At 40.5% G+C, this 24,616-nt stretch overlaps 1 protein-coding gene across 2 annotated transcripts; it reads right to left on the bottom strand.

The window, feature by feature from the left end:
• Positions 1 to 22,386: 22,386 nt before the first annotated feature.
• On the bottom strand, positions 22,387 to 24,616 carry AL1 (alfin-like 1). 2 transcript variants are annotated; one of them, XM_079026985.1, is made up of 5 exons: positions 24,169 to 24,616; positions 24,023 to 24,055; positions 23,259 to 23,481; positions 23,036 to 23,141; positions 22,387 to 22,956 (listed from the first exon to the last, which is right to left on the bottom strand). In XM_079026985.1, exons 1-5 carry the CDS (start codon positions 24,266 to 24,268, stop codon positions 22,699 to 22,701), a joined length of 720 nt encoding a protein of 239 aa, XP_078883111.1. In that variant the 5' UTR covers positions 24,269 to 24,616; the 3' UTR covers positions 22,387 to 22,698. The 2 variants fall into 2 exon arrangements, with proteins under 2 accessions (XP_078883111.1, XP_078883110.1); XM_079026984.1 differs by having other exon boundaries at positions 23,036 to 23,156; positions 24,169 to 24,610.

The raw sequence follows: 24,616 nt of genomic DNA, 5'->3' as shown, positions 1-24,616 counted from the left end.
ATTACAAGAGAAACTGCCCCAAAACAGCAATAACTGGCAACACAGGGAGAGTCTTAGCTATGGGACAAGATGAGGCAGCCGTCGATCCCACCGTTGCCACAGGTATATTCCTCCTCGACAGCCCTTATACTTGCAAACCTTTTCGATTATAATGCTGAAACAAAATCCGTTATCTATTCATTCAAACATCATCTTAATCTTAGTCCTCCACTAACAACCGAAACGTGTACCATCGAAATGGCTATCAGTGAGAAAGAGAACGCAACGATAGATTCATAGGTTGTACCCTTACCATGAACGAACCATTCGTTTCCCATCGACCTAATGCCAGTTTCCATAGAGAGCTTTGATGTTATCATTGGCATAGATTGGTTGAGTTCCAATCATGCAGATATCCTTGTTATGAAAAAGCCATCCGTTTTAATCTTCCCTCTGGTCAGACTCTCATGACCTACGACAATAATCTTAGTTCAAATCTTCGTATCATATGTAGCATCAAAACTCAAAGGCTTATGCGAAAGGAGTGTCGCGCATTCCTAGCTCATGCAATCTCCGATAAACAATAGTTAAAGACCTTGAGAGTATCCCCAAAGTCTGCAACTTTCCCGATGTATTTCGCAAAGAGCTCTCGGGAATCCCTCCCGAACGTCAAGTCAAGTTTCGCATCAACCTAATTCCTAGAGCTACCCTCGTAGCCAAGCCCCCGTATCGATTAGCGCCAGCAGTAATGCAGGAGTTATCCAGTCAGCTTAATGAGCTACTCAGCAAAGGATTCATCTGACAGAGTTCCTCACCCTGGGGAGCCTCGTTATTGTTGTGAAGAAGAAAGATGGGTCCTTTCGGATGTCTATAGACTACCGCGAGTTGAACAATTTGACCGTCAAAAACCGATATCCTCTTCCTCGAATAGATGACCTTTACGACCAATTTCAGGGAGCCAGTTATTTCTCGAAGATAGACCTCATATCAGGGTACCATCAGCATCGAGTTCACGAGAATGATGTTTCCAAGACAGCATTCAGGACTCGATATGAACACTACGAGTTCGTAGTGATACCCTTCGGCCTAACCACTTTCCTTGGTCACGTGGTAAGCAAGGAAGGCATACACGTGGACCCCTTCCAAAATTCAAGGCGATAGAGAATTGGTCGGCACCGAAGACACCCACAGAAATCTATCAATTCTTGGGTCTTGCCGTCTATTATCGGAGATTCATCCAGAATTTTTCCAGAATCGCTAAACCCTTAACTACTCTGACACAGAAAGACTTAAACATAAGGCAGCAGCGATGGGTAGAGATGCTCAGTGTTTATGAGTGTGAAATCCGCTAGCATTCCGACAAAGCCAATGTAGTTTCGGATGCCCTGAGCCAAAAGGAGAGTTCAAGTTGCAAGGCAAGGATATTAACAATGACCATCCATTCCCACTTATCCGTACAGATCCGAGAAGCCCAATTAGAAGGCCTCGGGTCTGCTCCAGTAGCCCGAGATACCTTAATGGAAATAGGAGATGATTATCATGGATTTCATCACCAAGTTACCCAAAATCTCCGAGTGAGTACAATACCATTTGGGCAATTGTCAATCGTTTGACAAAATCCGCTCACTTCCTTCCGATTAAAGAATCATTCAAGATGGAAAGACTCATGCGAATCTACACCCAAGAGATAGTCTAACTGCATGATGTACCTGTGTCCATTATCTCCGAACGAGATAGCAGGTTTACCTCAAGTTTTGGCAGTCCCTTCAAAAAGCTCTCAGAACTAAGTTGGACTTGAGAACTATTCATACCTTAGATGGTATGCAGAGAGCATGTGTTATTAATTTCGGAGAGTTAAGGGACACGCAGCTAGTCAAGAGTCAAATCCCCAGCAATACTCCCCCTAGTATGGAAATCATCAACAAAATCACCGAGAAGATCATCCATATCTGAGAACGATTGAGAGCTTCACGAGACCGACAGAAGGGTTACGATGATAAACGACGAAAACCATTAGAATTCCAATTAGGAGATCGTGTCCTGTTAAAGGTTTCGCCCCGGTAAAGCATGATACGCTTTGGAAAGTGTGGAAAACTTAACCCGAGGTACATAGGACCTTTCGAGATCCTCGTTAGGATCGATTCCGTAGCCTACAAACTCCGACTACCTTCAGAACTTAGCAGCATCCATCCTGTATTCCACGTCTCAAATCTTAAGAAGTACCTAACTGATGAAACCCTAGTAATCCCTTCGATGAAACCAAGATCAACAAAAGTCTGAACTTCATGGAAGAACCAATCGAAATCATGGATCGAGAGATCAAACGTACGAAACAAAGCCGCATCCCGATAGTGAAGGTTCGCTGGAATGCCAAGCAGGGACCCGAGTTCACTTGGGAGCGCGAAGAATCAATAAGACAAATACCCGCATCTCTTTCCAAATCTGTAAGTTGTATCTTAATTTTGAATTTCGGGACGAAATTCCCTCTAACGGGGGGATAATGTGACAACCCAAAATTTATTCCGTCACGAAATTCCATTTCCGTTAGTAAAACCGTTCGTGTTTCAATTTTTCCGTTAACTTTCGATTTAAATTAATTAAAGTGGGACTTTTATTATGACCTCATGAGTATCCAAACCCATTAGAAACACATGAAATCATCCTAAATTATTATTTAGAAAAGTTTTAGTTACGACTACGTCGGGTTGCAACAATTAAATCGGGTGCGACCAAAAGCCTCATCTAACGTCGGTATCGGGTAGATTTCCACCAGGCCATAAACTCAACCCCTATATAAGGGATTGAGTGACCACATTTTGAAGCTTTTTCACTCTCTTAAAACACTTTCTCTCTCTACTCTCTCTCTAAAACTCGACTTTGATCCAAAATCATCCATTTCAAGCTCCATTTTGGTAAGAAATCCATCCTAGCTCATAGTATAACATGTTTGGCTTTCAAATTCGTGTTTAAATCATGAAATAGGACCAAGAACTTGTGTTTACGGACTAGGGACCTTCCCAAACCGTGAACACCTATAAATGGGGTTTTGGAGCCCCAAAACCCTTCCAAACCACTTCTAGTGGTTAGTTATGACCTTTGGACTTGCAGGAATGGACTTAGATCACCAAAATCTTACCATTTAGGGGGGTAAACTTGATTTTACGGTCCAAGAACATGCTTGGACCGTAAAACCTCATTCATAGACCATAAACATCTTTTAAGGTGTTAAATTGCCCCTTAAACACCTCCAAAACCTTCTATGAGCTTCCATGAGTGCATAGAACCTTATATTCCTTCATGAGATGCACCAAAACACACACAAATGATTCACACTTGAGTTTACGGCCCAAGAACATTCTTGGACCGTAAACACCCCTTCTTAGGTCATAACCTCCTCCAAAGGGTGTTAAAGTGCCCTTAACACCTTGTATGGTTTAGAATTGGACCTAGAACTTTGTATGCTTAATCTACAACCACCAAAACTCATGATTCATTGAGAAACATGAGTTTACGGCCGTAAACTCATGTTTTTAAGGTAGTAAACTCACCAAGAACATCTTCTTAGACCATAAACTCCTTTTCCAAGGTCAATTCAAGTCCCGATCAATCAACCCTAGAACCTTCCCTTGTGCATTGTAAGACCACTTAGCACCCAAGAACACTCCACCCATGAGTTTACGGCCGTAAAATCATGGGGATATGGTCATTGGACCGTAAACTCCCCTAAGGGCTTACTCTTGAAGAGTAAACTCCTTATCTAGGCCCTACACACCCTCAAATGCAACCCGGATCATTCTAAACACTTGATATAAAGTGTTTTCGCGTCTCGGAGTGTATATTTTCAATTAAATAGTTGTTCAAAGCCTAATTAGATACAAATGTGTATCTTTTTATATTACATAGGAACCTCGCGTGTTTTCAAGCCCCGAACTGACGTTTAGCATCCAAACTGACACATTCCGTGATTGGTGAGTTCATACCCCTACACCTTTTACGTGTTTTTCAATGTTTTCAGGGGGGAATACAAGCAAAAAGTACAAGGATATCTTGTACTCAAACTTATTATTTCATTTGAAATGTTTCATATTCCACATGCTTTTAACAATCAAAACCGTATTAACCAACTGTTTGACTTGCGGAGTTAGTTTTCAAATCTTATTATATATTGTTATAATATATGTTTCTCACATGATTTTCCACTTTATTATTGTTAAAGGCATTAGTTTAGTCCTTTTGATTCGTCCTCTGTAACACTCCACAGAGATACGCGAGTGGAGGACCGCCCTTTTGTAATTAGAATTTAAAACAAGATTTTCCGCATTATTACTTGTAAATTCGTTAATATTAATAATTAGAGACACGTCCTCTGTAACACTCCACAGAGATACGCGAGTGGAGGACCGCCCCCGTAACCAAAACCTCCCGGAGGGAGAGCGTGACTTGAGTGTATAGATCTATACGGGGCTGACTACCCCGCACCTGGCTGCTAGCTACAGTCAAACCGAAAGGTTCAAGGGTGACGAAAGTCATAAATTGATGATGGACTACTTATTGCCATATTTAGTCTTTTGTATGGTTATGGAACTCCCAATTTAGATAACGGAGATTTACTTTTTGGTAATAATGAATTTAGTAAGCCAATAACCTTAAGAATTAGTTTACTTTCCACACAATAGTTTTATATTCGTGTTAAAACTAACATACATTTCAAGGATAACCAGGCTTTCAGGAAACCTCACACAAACATTTTAAGTATGGTAGATACTTGTACATTACATTTGGATTCGATAACCAAACACAAACTTTTAGGAAAATAAGGGTTTTTCCTGGGATAACTGAACTGTTCTTAACTAGACCGTGTAACTAATGGATAACTAAACTTTACTTTTAAGAAAATATGGGATTTTCTTGGATTCATAACTTTTACAGAAAACCAAAGGAAACTTGTTCATTTTTCAGAAAAACAAACCGCTTATGAACTCACCAGCTTTATGCTGATTGTTAAACTGCTTGTATTCTCAGGTCCGCATTAGACAGGTACACTGCGATCTTTTGGAGAAGACGGAGCGTATGGAAGACTCGTCTTAACTTTTGTTCATACGATATATATGTATAACACTTGTAACACTTTGACTTCAAACAAATGTAATAATTCTATGTAATGTAATGTTTTGTGTTTACTACGCTTACTATGTACATTGGTTGCGATATACATGACGTCCTCCGCCCCGGAATGTTTCTACCATCGGTTTCGGGGTGTGACAAAATCCCCGAGATTCGGTTGTTAGGACCGAAGGGTAGGTCGTACACCCCAGATATGTCTGACAATAGATTATGCTATGATATATGTGATAGTAGTAGTAGGGGGTGAAATAGTCCCCGAGGTTCGGTTGTTAGGACCGAAGGGTAGTCAGCACCCCAGAATGGCTCAACATGGGTAGGTCAGCGCCCCAGAATGGCTCGACATGGGTAGGTCAGCGCCCCAGAATGGCTTGACATGGGTAGGACGGCCCCCCAGAATGGCCGCATGGGTAGGTCGGCACCCCAGAATGGCCGTACGAGTAGGTCGACACCCCAGAATGGTCGTACCGGGTAGGTCGGGCACCCCAGAAATGCCTGGTAGTATGTATGTGATGTGATTGTATGGTATGTGGTACGATGGGGGAACTCACTAAGCTTCGTGCTTATAGTTTTCAGTTTTGGTTTCAGGTACCTCTTCAGCAAAGAGGAAGGACCTGGCGCGGTAGCGGCACATCATACACACGCTCTTTGTTTTCCGTACTATGAGATATTCTGGGATTTGTACTCTGACATTATTATGTTTTGCGATTCGGTTTCAGATACGAGACATGTTTTTATTAAATGATATGATCGGATGATATTTTGTTACAAATGTTTTGCAAATCACTTAATCAAAAATGAAATTTTTGGACGTGAAAATTTGGTCGTTACATCCTTGTTTCTCAGAGCCTTCATCTTCCTATCGAGAATGGCTACGGGCCTCTCGATGTAGTTCACACTGTCGTCCACCTGAATATCCTCTAGAGGCATAACTGCGGAGTCATCCACCAAGCACTTCCACAGCTGTGAGACATGAAAAGTGTTGCGGATATGTCTAAGCTCCTCCGGAAGGTCCAACCGATATGCTACCTTGCCCACCCAGGCTACCACTCTGAAGGATCCGATGTACCTGGGGCCCAACTTGCCCCGCTTCCTGAAGCGGATGACACCCTTCCAAGGTGACACCTTCAGAAGGACCATATCCCCGACCTGGAACTCCAAGTCCGATCGGCGTCTGTCGGCATAACTCCTCTGCCGACTCTAGGTTATCTTGAGTCTACTCCAGGCCTGTTGGATCTTCTCTGTCGTCTTGAGTACCACCTCGGTACACCCCATGACTCTCTGACCGACCTCACCCCAACATATTGAGCATCTCGAAGGGAGGTCGGTCGATACTGGCGTGGTCGCTATTTTTGTAGGAAAACTCTGCCAAGGAAAGTTAGGTATCCCAGCTACCACCGAAGTCTAAAACGCACGCCCGCAACATATCCTCCAAGGTCTGGATGGTCCGCTTGCTCTGACCATCCGTTTGCGGGTGGAAGGTCGTGCTAAAGTGCAGACGAGTACCCAACTCGTCCTGAAATTTCTTCCAGAATCTGGAAGTGAACCACACATCCTTGTTGGAAATCACCGAAATCGGCACCCATGTCGAGCTACTACCTCCCGGATGTAGATGTCTGACAATTTCTTGGCCTAAATACTCTCTTGAATCAGGATGAAGTGGGCACTCTTGGTTAATCGATCCACGATGACCCATATCGCGTCAACTCCGTGCGCCATCCGAGGTAACTTCATAATGAAGTCCATGGTAATATCCTCCCATTTCCACACTGGGATATCCAACGGTCGCGTCTTATCATGAGGTATCTGGTGCTCGGCCTTGACCTTCCTGTAGGTTAAGCACCTCTCAACGTACCAAGCTACATTCCGCTTCATGCAGGGCCACCAGTAATCAGGACGAAGATCTCTATACATCTTCATCGCCCCGGGATGGATGGAAAATCTGGACTTACGTGCCTCCTCCATCAGGATCTGGCACACACCACCCACGTACGGAATCCACACTCTGCGATGGAGTGTCAACAGCCCTCGGCTATCATAGTCGAAGGAGGAAATCTGACCCACAATATGCTCACTTTTCCAGTTTTCCTCCTTCATAGCCTCCTGTTGGGCCTCCCGGATCTACTCCAAAAGCGGAGTCACTACAATCAACCTCAGGCTGATGTCTCTAATCGGGGCCGCGAATGCCTTGCGGCAAAGTGCATCAGCCACAACATTGGCCTTCCCTGGGTGGTAGAGGATCTCACAATCGTAATCCTTCACCACGTCCAATCATCGCTGTTGTCGCATGTTCAGATTTGGCAGGTCCATCAGATACCTCAGGTTCTTGTGGTCCATGTAAATGGTACAATGGACCCCATAAAGGTAGTGTCGCCAAATCTTGAGGGCGAAAACAACTTCCCCCAACTCTAGGTCATGTGTCAGATAGTTCGCCCCGTGAGGCTTCAACTGCCTCGAGGCCTAAGTGATAACATGTCCTCTCTGCATCAGTACTACGCCCAAACCTGAGATGGACACGTTGTAGTATACTACAAAATCCTCGAAGCCCTCTGGCAGAGTCAATATCGGTGCCTCGCACAATCTCTACCTCAAAGTCTCGAAGGCTGCTTGTTGCTCAGGCCCCCAGCGGAAAGTTATCGACTTCTTGGTCAGTCGGGTCAGGGTCACCGCAATCTTGGAGAAATCCTGAATGAACCTCCAGTAATATCTTGCTAAACTGAAAAATCTCTGAATCTCCGATGGAGACCTCAGAACCTCCCATCTCCAGTAATATACCGCTCTAGTTGACGAGGTGCCCCAGAAACTGCACCACATGCAACCAAAACGCGCACTTTGACAACTTTGCGAAAAGTCTCTCCATCCTTAGTGTCCTCCCTCAAGTGCTCCTCATGCTACTCCTGCGTCTTGGAGTAAACCAATATATCATTAATGAAGACTATTACAGACCGATCCAGAATCCGTATGCATACGCGGTTCATGAGATCCGTGAACGCGGCAAGAGCATTAGTGAGCCCAAATGGCATCACCACGAACTCATAGTGGCCATAGCAAGTCCGGAAAGCAGTCTTCTTTATATCCTTATCTATGACTCTCATCTAGTGGTAGCCTAAATGTAAATTGATCTTGGAAAACCAAGATGCCCCCTGAAGCTGGTCAAACAAGTCATCAATCCTCGGGAGGGGGTAACGGTTCTTCACCGTTACCATATTCAACTCCCGGCAGTCTATGCACATCCGATGAGACCCGTCCTTCTTCTTCACAAACAGAATCGGGGCGATAAATCCCTTGTCTAACAGCTCCAGTAGCGGTGTAGAAAACTCCTGCATCTTCGGAGGAGCCAACCGATACGGTGCCTTGGCTATCGGAGCTAGGGTTGTTTACTAATTGGATAAAACCGAATTGTCCGATTGGACAATTTGGATTGGACTATTTGGTTCAGATATTCGGATTTTTGGATTGGTTTTCAACAAAACCGAATTATTATTTTGGATTTCGGAATTGTTTTGGTTTATAAAATAAGAACCGAATAGTCCAAAAAAACCGAATAAATATTTATTATTTATTTATTTATAATATATATCTATAGTTATTTATTAATTTTATAATTTATTTTTTTAAATAGGTTCAAAAAGTTTCACCCGATAACAAAAAACATTAATATGCATTTTTTCTCAAAAGTTTTCTATCTATAAAATATTTAACTATAATATATCTTCTTAGTAGTTATTTTTAAACTTCAAATCACAACTAAATAATTTGTTTTCGTTTATTGTGTAAAGTTGGATAATATTATAATTATATGTCATTTTAAAATGTTTTGTTTTTAAAAACCGAATTATAAAAACCGATCCAATCGGATCGGCTTTGAATTTAGTTTGGACTATTCGGATCCATGTTTTGAAAACCGAAATCAATTTCGATTCACTTTATTGGATCGGATCAAACCGATCGATCCAAATGAACACCCCTAATCGGAGCCGCACCCGAAACTAGGTCGATCCTGAACTCCACATGTCTCTCCGGAGGTATTCAAGGCAAATCCTCCAGGAACACATATGGATACTCCTGCACGACTGGCACATCACTCACAGTCGCCTTACCCTCCTCTCGGGTATCCATGACGTAGGCGACAAAACCTGTAAATCCCTGATGATGATAGCATCTGGATCTCGCTGCTAAACACATGACCAGCCCACGTTGCGATCTCTCTCCCTAGATCACCAGCTCTCCCCCACTTGGGGTCCTGACCCAAACCAACAGTTGCTCATAGTCAATCACCGCCCCATTAGGGCTCAACCAATCCATACCTACGATGACCTTGTTCCCACACAAAGGAATAAGAACTAAATTCATGAGTTAAAGCTCGTCATACATCCTCAGGATGCAATCTCTTTAAACCTCTGACGCGCGAACGGATCGATCGTCCGCAATTCTGACCTCTAAATGACAATCCAAGATGCTCGTAGACTCAGAAAACTTCTTGCTGAGTGCAAGAGAAACGAAAGATCGGGTAGCTCCTGAGTCAAATAACATCAATACTGGGATATCGTTCACATGGAACGATCCTAAAACAAAATACATGAAACATAAATATCAAAACTGAAACATAATAAAAGATAAGGAGAAGAAACATACCTGTCACCATGTCCGGTGTGGCACACGCCTCCTCGTCCGTCAACTGGAAGGCTCGGCTCCTCACCACAGGAGCATCTGGCTTGCCCTGTCGGCCATCTGTAATTCACAGGGTCGCAGGAGTTGGCGCCACCACTGGTGCTCCTAGTACCAATCTTGGGCAATTGGCCTTTTTATGGCCTCGCTGGTAGCAGTGTAAACACAGCATGTTTGATGTCTGAATATCATGGATAGGGGTTGTACAATCCTTGCTGAAGTGCCCAATCGTGCCACACTTATAGCAGTCCGATCCCCCAGCTCTGCAAAATCCCTCGTGTGGCTTGCCGCATTTCCCACAGCGGCTTCGGCCCTGTGGGCCCTTCGACCTCAAGTCAAATCCCTTGGGTTTCTTCACCGAAACCCCAGTCACCTGCCCCGCCTCCGCCTTCCTCTTCCGAATGTGCTCTATGTCAATCTCCCTCTCTCGTGCCCTGGCTATCATGTCATCCAAGGTCGAGCATGCCGAGTAACTGACATGTTTCCCAATGTCATCTCTCAACATGTCATGGTACCAGGTTTTCTTCATCTCCTCATCACCCGTGTATTGAGGCACCAACAAGGCACTCTCTCTAAACTTAGCGGTAATCTCCGCCACTGTCTCAGTGGTCTGTATCATGTCCAAGAACTCTTTAGCTAGTTGTTGAATCTCCACAGCTGGTGAAAACTCGGCCCGGAATCTGGTCACAAAGTCCAACTAGGTCATAGCCTCAATGGTTGGAGCTCCCAATGTATCACTGACCACCTCCCACCAGTCTCTAGCCTGCTCCCTCAAACACCTCGCAACAAACCGTACCTTCGACCCTTAGGGCAGAAGCTCTTCATCCGTGCACACTCCATGTCCGCAATCAATATCCTTGCTACAATAGGTTCCTTCGCCCCGTAGAACTCCAACGCACCGCATCCCCTGAAATCCTTGAAGGAGAGCGTGCGAGTCCCCGACTGGCCAGGTGCCATGTTGCTCTTGAATGCCCTAAGGTGATCCTCCATCAACTCAATGATACCCTCCTTGATGACCCGAAAATCACTGGGGTCGCCACAAGGATGCCTCTCATAATCTCGGATGCAATGAACTTACACAATCCATCATCAATCGGCTCGGAACTCTCGAACCTGACCCAGACCCTGAACCTCCTGCTGTGTGACGTGTCACCACCATTCTGAAACAAAACACACAATCTTCAAGGGCATACATAACATCAATAGACCTCATGCTCACTACAAGTTCCCTGGTTTAATCTCGGCTCTCCTTGATTCGAGTACGGATCCTCTGCTTCTAGTAGTATAGGCCCATACTACCTTCCACATCTATTCGTACCTTCCTCAAGAATTGGCTTGACTCCACCAAGTCCCTTTTCTACTACCGTTCTCTATGCTAATCTCATCCTAGGCTTACCCTAGGGTAATCCCTACCTACTCTCAGCCATCAGTTACATAAGAAGTCCCTGCTATGCCTCCTTAACTAGCTTGCGAATACCATTATATATTACTAAGACCAGATAATTCTTCGAATGAGAGGCCCTACCCTACAACGGTTGGACTCAAACAAGAGCTGCGAAATAAGGGTAGACCTAACCTTCTAAAATTATTTAGTCCTCGTAATATGTAACTTAAAGTATTCGTTCACTAGTTAATTAAAGGTAACTAGGACTCCTAAAAGCACAAAGCAAGCAGCATTCGATCATTGAGTAACCCAAACCAAGCATATCCTAATCAAGCCACCGTATTACTGATTAATCATTACTAACATGCACTTCAATAAGCACATACCACAGGCATATAAGGCATCTTCCTAGATCCTTAGCCCTTGTCACACCCCAAAACCAAGAACGGCAGAAACGTTCTGGGGCGGAGGACGTCATGTACAGTATCACAACAATGTAAAGTAGTAAACAAGCAACAACATCATCCATTGCATTAATAATATAATTATTATACAAGTGTGTTCAGTCAAATTATAATAGACACTAAAGCATAAATCAAAATGAAAGATGAGTCTTGAACGAGCTCCATCTTCTCTAAACCTTGCATCTGCACCTGTCTATAGATGACCTGAGGATACAAGTAATTTTGAAAGCGAGTATTAGCTTTAAAGCTGGTGAGATCATAAGTATTTTAGTGTCTTAATTTGTAAGTAAGTATTTGTATGTATGAATTTGTATGTAAGAATTTGTATGTATATGAATTGTAAGTATTGAAAGTGTATATGAACTGTAAGTATAAAAATGTATACGAACTGTAAGTATGAAAATGTATATGAACTGTAAGTATGAAAATGTTTGTAAAACAACTGCAAATGTTTGAAAAACCCTAGAAATCCCTATGATTCCTACTATTATATGAAGGTGTCTTCTACCAAGACCTAACTGCTCTAAATGTAGTCTTCTACCAAGACCTAACTGCTTTGAATGTTCGTTTCTTGTAAAAGTGTGTAATTTTCCAAGTGTAACTATCATCAACAAAATATAGTTTTACATTTAATGCTTAAGTGAAAGAGTACTTAAATATATGTAAAGGGAAAATTTTATGTAGTACTGTAGTGTAGTGCTATAAGAACTACTGCTGTACTAACTACCTTAAACCAGATTTATATTAAGGCATCATGTGATTAATTGCACCATACTATTGACTGGCAACAACAACATAAGTATGGTCGTAAAAAGGAATGATGTTTGGCACCCGCAGACCTGCAGGTCCGGTTGTAGCTAGCAGCAAGGTGTAGGATAGTCAATCCAGTATAGATCTATACGCAAACTCACGCTCTCCCTCCAAGAGAATTCTGGATACAACTCGGGCCATGACATTTAAGGCATGCTCCGATACAGTGGATCACAATTATGTCAATGTATTAATGTATATGTAATGTACGGAAAAGTTCTACGTGTCTGTGACATCCCCAAAATCACGGCCAGAAAAGACCGGTTTGTTTATGCTTTGTTTAAAAATCAAAGTTACATTTTAAATGAAAGTGTTGCGGAATTTGTCCCAAAACAAAAATATGATAAAGATTTATCAAAAGCATTTCCATAGAAATGTATTTCATTAAAAGACTCGGGATGTCATGTTCGTACAGATCAAAAGCATAAACAGTACAATATAAGCCTTACTACATTATTTCATATCTATAGGCCTATATCCGTAATCCCTCGTCCAAAACATCACACCTATGCTCATGCGCCACTACCTGTAATACATAAAACTGAGTGGGTCAGGCTTGGGAGCCTGGTGAGCACATAGGGTTTTCAACCCACAATAAATAAGTTTATTAATTTCATCGATCAACAATAACCCGATTACCCGTTCCCGTTATCCTCACTTTACGTCCCTGAACACCTATCATAAAGGACCTAGCCTAAGGATCATCATCGGGACGGACACTACTGCTAAGGGGATTCCTCAGCAATAAATGTCCTAAAGGCAACCATGTGGGGGATGGAGTACACCGGTGAACATATCGTTCACAAACACCTACAGGTTGCGAGCCTGCTAGTGTTCCACTGGACTGTCTACAAGAGTCCGTGGTCGTCATCCATACTCCGCTAGATGACAGAATCAACAACATCAACATCGAGGCCTCTCATCATTTTATCACACATCACCTATTGCATCTACCCATGTTTTACCCCAACATTTTCGTAGATATAAAATACATATACAGTTTAAATCATTGAAAACATGTATAACAACGTTCATCTAGCATAGATAGCAAGTATTCAGATAATATGCACACATAGCACGTAATTTATATAAAATACTTCATATCTATGTGTAAGTTGAAAGTAACTATGCACTCACTTGTTAAGGTGATGATTCCAAAATCGGGCAGCGCTTGCTTCTAACGATTCTATTTTCCTTCGACGAAACCTAGCATTATTATCGCTAAATTTTAGTCTAATATTTACCGTGACCAACTATTAGTCTTAGTATTATTATTATTATATAAGCGTTAAACAATATTTTCCAACCACTATGTACAGACAGGGGCCAGACATAAAACACCGGAGGGCAGGACCATTTTAGCATATAGCACTTCTGAAATCCAACAACCCTATGCAGCCCTTTAAACCAGATTCCCCGTACCGCGAGTAGTTAAAAAAAAATATTATAACGACACTTATATAAGTTATAATAATAGCTCAAATATTTATTATAAGTTCATAATAACGATACTAATTTTAAATATAAGCTATATTAAAATAAGGTAAGCATAACTTACTTACAAGGGGGTTTTAGCTAGGAGTCGGGCTCTGCAGGGGCAGAACTTCGTCGCTGAATCTTTCTAAGAAAGATTCGTGCAGCGCTTCAGCGCTCACCTTACTATACTAAGCTACAGAAAGAGAAGTCGAATCACGAGGGACCGAAATGCTCGGGGGATAAGGAGAGAAAGACTCTTGAATCAAGAGAATGGTGCAAGAAATATGAGAGCCCAAGGCTCTTATTTATACTAATTGAATTTTCAAAAACTACCCTCCATAATTACTTAATGACCTTTTAGTTATATAAACAACTAAACACCCCTCTATAATACTATTATAAATGGATTTAATGATATTTGTACTAAACTAATGTCGAAAGAACTCAGCATTAGTCTTATAATGACCGCATCGTCGATACCTTTCTAATGATATATACATATGTATATATATGTGTACGTATACATGATTTATACTTTATTTTAATACGTAAATATGCTATTATAATTTGTAACTCGTTCATACGAACTCCGTTTTTGACGTTCTTTATATCCACGCGTAGGTGAAGACGTACTCTACAACTTTCGTTTAGACTCCGTCGGCTAATTTTGACTTTATTTTTAAAGTTATATTTTTAACAAGCCTGGACAGGATTGGTCTGTTTAAAATCTCATAACTTCTTCATACGAAGTCAGATTTGGGCGTTCTTTTTATCGATGTTCTTAGTTTAACATATTCTACGACTTTCGTTTAGATCACTAAGGCTAAATCTCGCTCTATCGTAAATTCACTATTCATGCTTCCCGGTATCGTGCCGGTTCTGTCGTGAAACTTCGACGGGTCATAACTTCTTCGTTATAACTCGGATTTCGGCGTTCCTTATATGCACGGAAACCTTGAGACATATTCTACAACTTTATGTAGAGATATCGGGATTATCTCACACTTTAATTTTGACGCTCATTTTTATTCTTTATTAATTATACATTTATAATTAAATAATAAACACATATAATTCACATAATACTCAAATATTTCATCTTTATTACTTCAAAAAGAGTTACAAGAGTTGACCTAGACTATTACATTGACAAAAATGCTTAGCCCTGAAACCCGGGCGTTACAGTGTGCTAGCTGTATTGTGTGTTCTCCCTCTAAATAGCAAGTATAGTAATGTAATGTTCTAGCTGTAGTGTACGTGCTCTCTATCTAGCAAGTATAGTAATGTACTGTAATGTTCTAGCAAGTATTGACTCATGAATGAACTGACTCATGGTATGGTATCACGTTCTAGTAATAGTTCTAGTATCTTCCTAAACTACCCGTATGGTAGTTTACTAGTAATCTAACTGGTACGTATGGACATGGATGTATACCCTTGCTACCCAAGGGCATGGGATGAACTGGAAGGGCCTTTATGACTATATATGTACATATGTTATATAACTAATGTTTAAACGACCTTCGGACGAGTACCCGATATCCCACCAGACCACATCTCAAGCGCAAAAAGGAAATAGGGTGGATAGCCTTCCTAAGTCTTTTAAACATTTCTTATATAACTATACATATAGAGGCATGCAATTTATAATATAAAAGCATAAATAAGTTTTGTAAAACCTTTGAACATAATTATTATCTTAAGAAAAGATTGACTTGATGTCAATCTATAAAACGGTTTGAAGGCATGGGTTTGATAAAACGGTTTAGTATAAAGAAATATTTGTTTGAAACACAATTGTAAATAAGTTTGAAAAGTAATATACAAAGTAAAATGTACAGAGAAATAAGGAGTTTTAAACACATAAAGTGTTTATGAAAGACATTTGAAGGAAACTGTTTAGTAAAACGGCTAATGAGTAGCCAATCATTTGAATGCTGCTTATTAATCACATGTGATTGATATAATAATTAGCATAATTCTACTTGTATCCCCCCCCATAAAACATTTAAAAATAGTTTAAAACATTGATTAAGGGGTATGAACTCACCTGTGGTTAGTGGATCGGAAGGAAGTGTCGGATAAGTGCTTGGTGTCAAGTGAAGACTTAGACACGCACAAAGATCCTAATAACATATAAGGATATATGTATATACACAATTAGTCTTTAAACAACTAATAAACAAAGTTAAGACACTCTAGGACATGCTAAACACTTTATACAAGTGTTATACGTCTCAAGGGTTGCATCTAAGTGTTGTAGGGAAAGGCTAGTGTGTTTGGGGTTCAAGGGTAAACTCCCTTGGAGTTTACGGTTTTGATGGTCATGACACCAAGAGTTTACGGCAGTAAACTCTAGATTTTACAGTTGTAAACTCTAGTCCTAATGACTAGGTGTTGTTTGGTGGTTTAACAAGCCTCTTGGAGCAATTCTACTAAGTGGTTTGGCCTTTGGAATCGACTAGGGCATCAAAACACCTCTTTTGAGGAGTTTACGGCCTCATGGCGTTTTCCTTTGGGTTCATAAACTGTAAACCCATATGGAAGAGTGTAAAGCCATGTTTTCAAGTCCCTAACACAATTAGGTAAGTGTACGAGCTAGTTTCTAAGCCTAAGGAAGGAAAATGACCAACTTAAACTCACTTTAGGGTGTTTACGGTTTTAGGAGATCCCCAAACCGTAAACCCCTATATTTGATGGTCTTTGATGTTTTTCTAGGTTTAAACTCAATGAGGAAGGGTTTAAACATGTCAAGGAAGGTTTAAACATCAACTAGGGCTTAGATTTGAGGCTTAGACACACTTTGGTGTCATTTATGGTGTTTACGGCCCAAGAACATTCTTGGACCGTGAGCACCTCCAATCTTGTGTTCTTGACATATTTTATTGATGTTTAAATGTAGTACTAGCTCAATAATGCTCAAGGGTGGAAGTACTTACTATAAGAAGGCTTGATTTTAGCTAAAAGGCCAAGAACACTTAGTGTGTGTTCTTGGTGTTTTGGAAAAACTAGTCAAAACACATAAATGAATGGATTAAAGGATGTAAAATCAATAGATTAAGTGATATACTAACTTGAAATGGTTAGAACACTTACAACTTTGAAGATTTGGAATAAAAACTTGGATGATACTTGAGAGGATATTTTGGAGTTTACTCTTTTTGACTTTTGGGGAGTAAACACAAATGACTAGTTTTTGGGGAGTAAACTCATACATAGGTATGAGTTCATGATTTTTGGGTGATTTTTCAACCCAAACATAAAAGTTTGGTCGGGTGTTTCTAATACGCGAAGTGTTTGCGGTTTTTAAAAATCAAAACCCGAGACGACACTTTCTTTCACCCGTTCGCTTAAAAATAATATTAAAATAATCAAACGAATTTTATATTTCTTAAAAATAAGAAATAATGACATTGACTTATGATACGAAGTGGTTGACTTTTAGGGTTTGACCGAATGGAAATTTCGGGTTGTCACAGCCCTAATCTAGCATACAATGCACATATAGTAGGCATGTAAGGCATCTTCCTAGATCCTTAGCCCTAATCTAGCATGCAATTCTCATACACATACAATAGGCATATAAGGCATCCTTCCTAGATCCTTAGCCCTATTCTAGCAAGCAATTCTCATATGCATATCATAAGTTTCTAGCGTTACCTCTTTCTTTGGTCTATTGTAGATGGTGATTCAAATCGAAGATGTGGACGACACTCCCTCCCTATTTCTTTGGTCTATTGCAGGTTTTTTTACAGATTTTTTAGAAGAAACTCGTTCTCCAATGGTGATTTAGATTTGGGAAGAAACCTGTGTCGGATGATACCGAAACTTTCAGGTCCGATGGTGGTGATGGTGGAGATTTGAACCGCCTAAAGATTTAAAGAAAGGATCCCAAGTTCCCAACCACACCCCCATTCCACATACCTCGATCTGAAACACCCTTTTATACTCGATCTGAAACCCGATTCCGATTAGATTTTTGAATTCAAATCATGGTAAAAAAACAGAGAAGTACTGTTGATTTGATTTGATTTTTTTTGAAGTCGTGATGAGTGTTTCTTGACAAATAGGTAGACAATAATCTATGATTTGAATGTTTTGTTTTATTTAACACCCTTTTAAGCTGTGATTTATATTTCTTGACAAAATCAAAGACACTAATCTATAAATTTGAATATTTTTGTTTGTGTGATTTTTTTTGGGATTAAGGAGGATGACGAAATGTAAAAGGGATATTGTGGTTGATTTAATTTTTTAATATTTAAAACAAAACACAGATGCAATCGGAGAAGGTGAAGACGGTAGGCATGGTTGGGTGGAGCTAGGATGTGTGGGATCCTATTACTTAATAATATATAAAATATTAAGAAAGGTTTAGTTTACCATTTAATTAACTAATAATTTTAAAAAGGTAAAAAAAATTAGTAAGGATAAATCAGTCTTTTTAGAACGAATAGGGACTAAAGTGCAACAAAAATATAAAATAAAGACGATCCAAGTTAAAAAAAAAATTGCTACGGACCAAACACGCAAATTACCATAAACCATAGGGACCATCCGTGTAATTTATCCAATAAAAAGTAACAAAGAATACATACAATCAGTAGAAGAAACAAATCTCCTGTTAATCTAAACTCACAACCATGATCTATCCATGTGGGATGATAGGATTGGTTAAAATTGATATTTTTTTCTCAATTTTAATAACAATTATGATAAATCCAAGATCTATAGATGTTTTTAAAAGAATTAGTTTTGTCATCCAAAAAAGAGTTGTGGCACAGTTTGTTGCTCTTTTACCCGATACGTCTATGTAAAACTTTCTTCTTTAACTGATGCATTAATGATTCTTTTTATGATATAAAATTTCAGTCTCAATATTGAGATTAATTTAATTATCATCGTACAACAAGTGAGATGACAAATGGGCAACAAGCTGCGCCGCTAAGCCTTTTTCTATAGCAAAGCTCAATCTTTTAAAGACTACATTCATAAAACTATGGGATATACCATTGCAATCCATGATCCGTTGTACTCTATTATGAAGCTCTACCGCATCCGGTGCGAAGAAACCAAACGTATCAAATGCAAATGGTATGAACACGTGTTGATTTTCCATGCACGATTTCTCATGTTTGATGACTTTGCCTGTAGCAGCTTTTAAAGCAGCCAGTCCTGCCGTGAAACCCCCCGCCCTCAAGCCTATGAGAGGGGATACCCCTGTAATGTCCACATATACACGTTTCCCTCCGACCCATCCAAAAATCAAAATGTCAGCCGGTCTAAGGGTTGACCTTCCTTCTGTCGGGTCAGTCAAGAAATTCACAGGTGCCTCTTTCTTAAAGGAAACTCTGGCACGCTTAAATATATCGAGCAAAACATCTCTAACCATATCGTGCCTGTATTTGAACCCCGGGAGTTCTTTACAGTGAACTGCATGCTCTCCAAAGGAGTCCAAACATGCCTTGCGACACACCGGACATATCTCGTCAGCTGGGAATATTGGAATCATGAGTCGATATTTGAGGATAGTACGATACTCCATAGGATACATATGTTGGCCAATCCCATCTATAGGGGTAGCAAGAAGAAAATCTTGGGCATGTAGTGCACGTAAGCACTGGAAAACCGCTTTCTGACGGGCCGTCATGTCGAGATGAACTTTCATATCTTGGACAATTTTACGAAAAAGGGCACTCACCAGCGTACTCTAGGATTTAGGGGAGGCGGTGTCTTTAGTAGTAAAATTGCTAAGGTCAGAATCTGGAAGCTTGTTACGAAGAGAAGCCAAGGCACCATCATAATCAGAATCCATACCATATATGACGCTATCCCGTAAGATATGGTCTTGCAATACCCAAGTTTGGGCCCTTGAGGCAACAAAAGCATATGAAGTAGCCTCTACTGCCGAGTATAAACCCAAACCACCAAACCTGATGGGTAAGGAAGCAATGCGCCATTATATGTCACCAAAGAAGGGCCACCACAAACCACAATGTCCTCTATTGCCCCGCGCAACCCATTGTCAAAGAATATTGCCGCCTCCTCTATGTGAACGAGTTGACACGTCCTCAGCCCAAAGAAAAGCTTAGCAATACTCATACAAGACCGAGACAGAAGGAGCTCACAGCGTTTTCGGCTCTCTTTATGGCTAAGCTACTAATGAAACTAGCATCTCTACTAACAGCTCCCCCAAGAAGTTTCACCCCCAAATGCGGCCTCCCGATGTCAACCAGGAATAGCCCCTCACGTAGCTTCCTACCGTCGTACAAGGGCCAAAACAGCTCGGTTTTCTTGATATTCAGTTGAAGGACCAATTTTAGGGCAATCACCATAATGATGTCCAACACTTTGGCCACCTCCTCCGGATCTCCAATAAGTGTGCCATCATCAAGGTACCATGCATGGAGAAGAAGCTTGCAATTGTTGCTAATATTATGCAAGAGCGGGTGTAACACAAGGGCAAAGAGAAGTGGTCATAAGGGGTCTCCTTGCTGAACCCCCGTAGTGGACCAAATATGTGTGTTGTCTAGATACAACCTTGCTGCTTGACCATAGAGGAATTCTACCCACAAGGATATAGTAGGACACCTCAATCTGACCTCATGAAGCAATACAGATCTGTCGACAAGGTTAAAGACATTAGAGAAATCCACGGTAAGCATGGAGAGAGATCCGTCATCATGGCGCTCGTTCAACACCCTATTGGCACTATGTAATATGGCCTCAGCACCACCCGACACCCCGACCACGAACTGAAAATGATTGAGATACTTGGTCATTTCCTTACCAACACCTTTCATAGCCAACTTGGAAACCAAACGTCTCCATATAGTACCTACAGCAATAGGCTGTATTCCCTTGTCAGGTTTTAAGAGCGGCGTGAGAGGAGCAGAGGCAACAAATTCTGCTAAACTCGAAGGGCATCTCCCCCCCCCCCCCCCCAATCCATAGATTAACCACAGATGTAATAGCACACAGTAGGTCGTTGGCTATAGCTGAACCTTCACCACAAAGGGCATCCAAAATATGTTGAGCTTTAAACCCGTCTCTCCTACACAAGGTACCTTTAGGGAAGGATTTAATTCCCCCAAGGACATTGTCAACATCCACTACAAGGGGAGGTTCTGAAAATATGGTGTTGGGCATGGAAGGTGGTGGCTTGTATGGATGCTTATCCTCCAATGCCTTCGTGGTATCACCCCCAAATGAAGCAACCCTCGAAGAACATAAAACTTTCACTGCTGCTGTAAAATGTCCATCGGCAACCTTACGAAGACAGTGTCTGACATTGGTGTTGCCCTGTGTTCTTGCATCCTAAATGCACTCTTCTTTTTTGCCTTGTTGCTCTAGTCTTGCATTGCCAACTAAGTTTTTAACTAGCTTGGCGATACCGTCTTCAGTCCCCCAAGTGGCTAAAGCGCTCAAAATATTACGATGTTGCAAAGACTTCGTGTTGCCAGACCTCCTTTCTTGCCTATTCTTGGGCTTGAACACCTGAAGAGTACACCTAGGTAGAATTGACAAAGCAACCCACGCTTCAACGGACCCAGGATGAGTAACCACCTTGGAAAGGGATGCTTTAAAATCCTGAGAGAAAGCCATGTGACAACTATGAGGGATGCTTTTGACGGTGGTGATAGGTAGTTTAAAAACATGATCAAGTAGTTGAGCATCCAACACCAACCCACCATTGAGGTCGGCTTCCGGTTCATTGGGAGTCGGCTTTGGAATGCCAACAATATGCCCGTTCATGTCATCAGCCCCGTCATTAAATTTAATCAGGCCACCCGGGTGGTGACATGAACGACTCAGGGCATGAAGCTTCATGCAATTCCCACATATCCATTGCCCAAACTCCTTCAAAGTTACTGCCACCGCCATAAACAATCCATGGTCAGAAGTAATAGCCTCCCGTAACACAGCTCTGCGTTCATCTGTATGGAGGTGTAAACTCTTGAGATGAGATATCATACGTGAAATCTCTTTACTTCCAACAATACCATTTGGGCAACAATGAAACCCCCGAAAAGGACACGGCCAACTCCCGCTCTCAAAGGAAAGAGAGGACGCCATAAACTCACAAATAAAGTTTATTTAAGCCTCAAGGCGAGACCCGAAATTAGAAGCACTAACCCAAATGAAAATGTGACACTCCAACAAAAGGTTGGAGTGTGCACAATGAAACCCCAGACAGAATCTCTACATCCAACCATTTTAATAACTATTATTTAGATAATATGTTTATCGAAAGATTATAAAAAAAAATATATGTCAAAATTTATGGTTTTTAAACCTTATCTTATCACTTATTTCAATAATGTTTGCCACTTGATCTTGTCATGAACTGAAGCTATGCTTCATGGTAAACTTTTCAATCATTGTTTGCGGAACCATATTTTCAATGCAACAAAACCAAACAAGATCGATTCAACCCTTGTAGCAAAGAACTTCCTTTTACATACCCACGTAAACAAAGCAACCTTTTGTTCTTAAACCTCAAGAACACCATCGGACCTATTTGAGGACTTTATCAAAATTCAAACACATCATGTGCATTACGACATAATGGAAATAAGGCTAACAAACTATTATCAAACATACAAAAAAACAAAACATTCAATTTATAATCCCGCAAAACAACCCCTATATCCTAGAAGCAGATTTCAGGGGTAAAAGTAAAAAAACTAAATTAATTAGCACATATGTCATGTCATCAACGCCTCCACCTAAAACCATCTCCATTTCTTTCGTATTTGTCTTTTCTGAGAGTTAGAAAAGACAAATGTTTTAAGATTACATGTGTACCTTCTTTGTGGCACAAGAAGGGCACTTATAGTGCTTAATGCTTTCAGCTTTGGCAGGTGTTATTTTCACACACTTACCATGATACCACCTCTCACAGATATCACAACCAATCCAGAACTCATCACCGCTGTAATTCCCGCCACAACACCCGCAAAAAGTTTCTCCATGCTCATCTTCTTCTTCTTCTTCCACGTAGTTATCATTGTAAAGCGTTTGAGTGCTTTTCAGTTGACCATCGTTTGACCGCTGAAGATCAAAAGTATGTCTTAGATATTAACAAGAGAGAAACAGAAAGAGAGGGGTATTATTATTAATGTAATATTACCTTTGTGTTGGACCTGGATTTGTTACTACTATCCATGTTTGGTTTGTCCTTGATGGGCTTTCGCTCTGTTACAACTTCGAATACAGTGGGTTGGTCGTTTATTAGGCTGAAAAGACGCTTTCTGTTTTTAAGTCGGTTTTACAAAATGTTAAGGCAAATATGAGTTTATATTTTATTTATAAAATGTCAGCATGAATGAAAAATATGGTTATTGCATGGTTACCTTTCATTCCTGTTAAGACGAGCACCAAAATAGAAAGCAACAGATAGCAACCAAGAATCAGTATGCACAGCAATTAATGACAACCAATCTCTTATGTGCATTCCATCTCTTGCGAAATTAATCCCCAATGCAGGTTCTGGAAGCTCTGGAGGGACTTCCTCTGCTGGCAATGTTACTTCCCATGTCTCATTTGGATGCCCATATAAACATAAATTCTCCTTCTCTACAGATGATGAAATTTATCAAATAAATTATGTTAACTCATAAATGATAATCTTTTCATTAAATGATTAAGGTTCCTATCGATTTCAAGTGGGTGGTGTGAAAAACTTGGAATAAAGCTTCTCGCAGAAAGCGCATAGATGCAACATAAGATTACACCACTATATATACCTTTGTAAAGAAAGATACCCTTGACTTCTAGACCACATGCCACCACTTTCAAATCCCAAATATATATATCCTTGCTTACACATATTAAACAGGAATAATGTTCATAATTAAGCTTCAAATTTTTATCACTTCTAGCGTCCAAATTGATTTACATTTGATTTGAAACCAAACTCAACCATTCATCCAATTCTTTGTTCACGATTTCTACAAAGACTGTGTATGGATGTTAATTATCAGCCTAGTAAGTTAATATTAAAAGTTTTAACTGTAATTCTTTGTTAACGATGAAGTAGATAACATGCAATCGATGTTTCCAAATTGATGGTTACATATCATAAAAGTAAAGTCTGGGAGTGTGTATGTGAAGTAACCTGGATCGCAATTTGAGTAAAATTCATCAACATCTGCAAACAAGCGAGAGAGAACAAGTCAAATAAAAGTTAAAAAATTCAAAATAAATTTATAATGTGAAAATAAAAAGAGTAAAAACAGCCTAGCGAGGATAATAAATACGTACCATAAGTGAGAGCTCGAACAATACCGGCACGGCGAGCACTGTAATCCTTGAAGATCTCCTCGACGGAGCGTGGGCTTGAAGATATTGTAGCCATTTCCATAAATAGTAACAAAAAGTGAAGTTTTACAGATCTGAGAAACACGCTGATGAGAAGAAACTAGAGATGAACGAAAGATTGAAATAGTTCTGCCATGAATGGATTTTAAGGTTGTGTTAAAAGACTTAAAAAAGATCACACGGTTTGTTAGGGGCAATTGGGTGTCAAAAAGAGTGAAGGGGCAAACTTTGTCTATCTAAAGGAATTTTGACCTTGTTTATGGATCTAATAAATCTCACCCGTCCAATTTCTTTCCTATATGTTTGTAAAAACCAGAGCAGACGATATGTCTCTCCTTTTTAAATAGAACCATTTTTAATAGCATAAAATATTAGAGCACTCGGTATCGGA

The sequence above is a fragment of the Lactuca serriola genome, chromosome 2, assembly GCF_051521515.1.
Source record: "Lactuca serriola cultivar US96UC23 chromosome 2, Lser_US96UC23_V15, whole genome shotgun sequence".
In the NCBI taxonomy this organism is placed as follows: Eukaryota; Viridiplantae; Streptophyta; class Magnoliopsida; order Asterales; family Asteraceae; genus Lactuca; species Lactuca serriola.
Note: the sequence above shows the minus strand (reverse complement) of the source record. Positions and strands in the feature narration are given on the sequence as shown.

Excerpts from the sequence above, each read along its gene's own strand:
- AL1 (XM_079026984.1), bottom strand. The coding sequence starts at position 24,268 with ATGGAAATGGCTACAATATCTTCAAGCCCACGCTCCGTCGAGGAGATC. Across the intron at positions 24,056-24,168 it reads TGTTCGAGCTCTCACTTATG|ATGTTGATGAATTTTACTCA; the intron begins GTACGTATTTAT and ends GCTTGTTTGCAG. Across the intron at positions 22,957-23,035 it reads AATCCAGGTCCAACACAAAG|CGGTCAAACGATGGTCAACT; the intron begins GTAATATTACAT and ends TTTGATCTTCAG.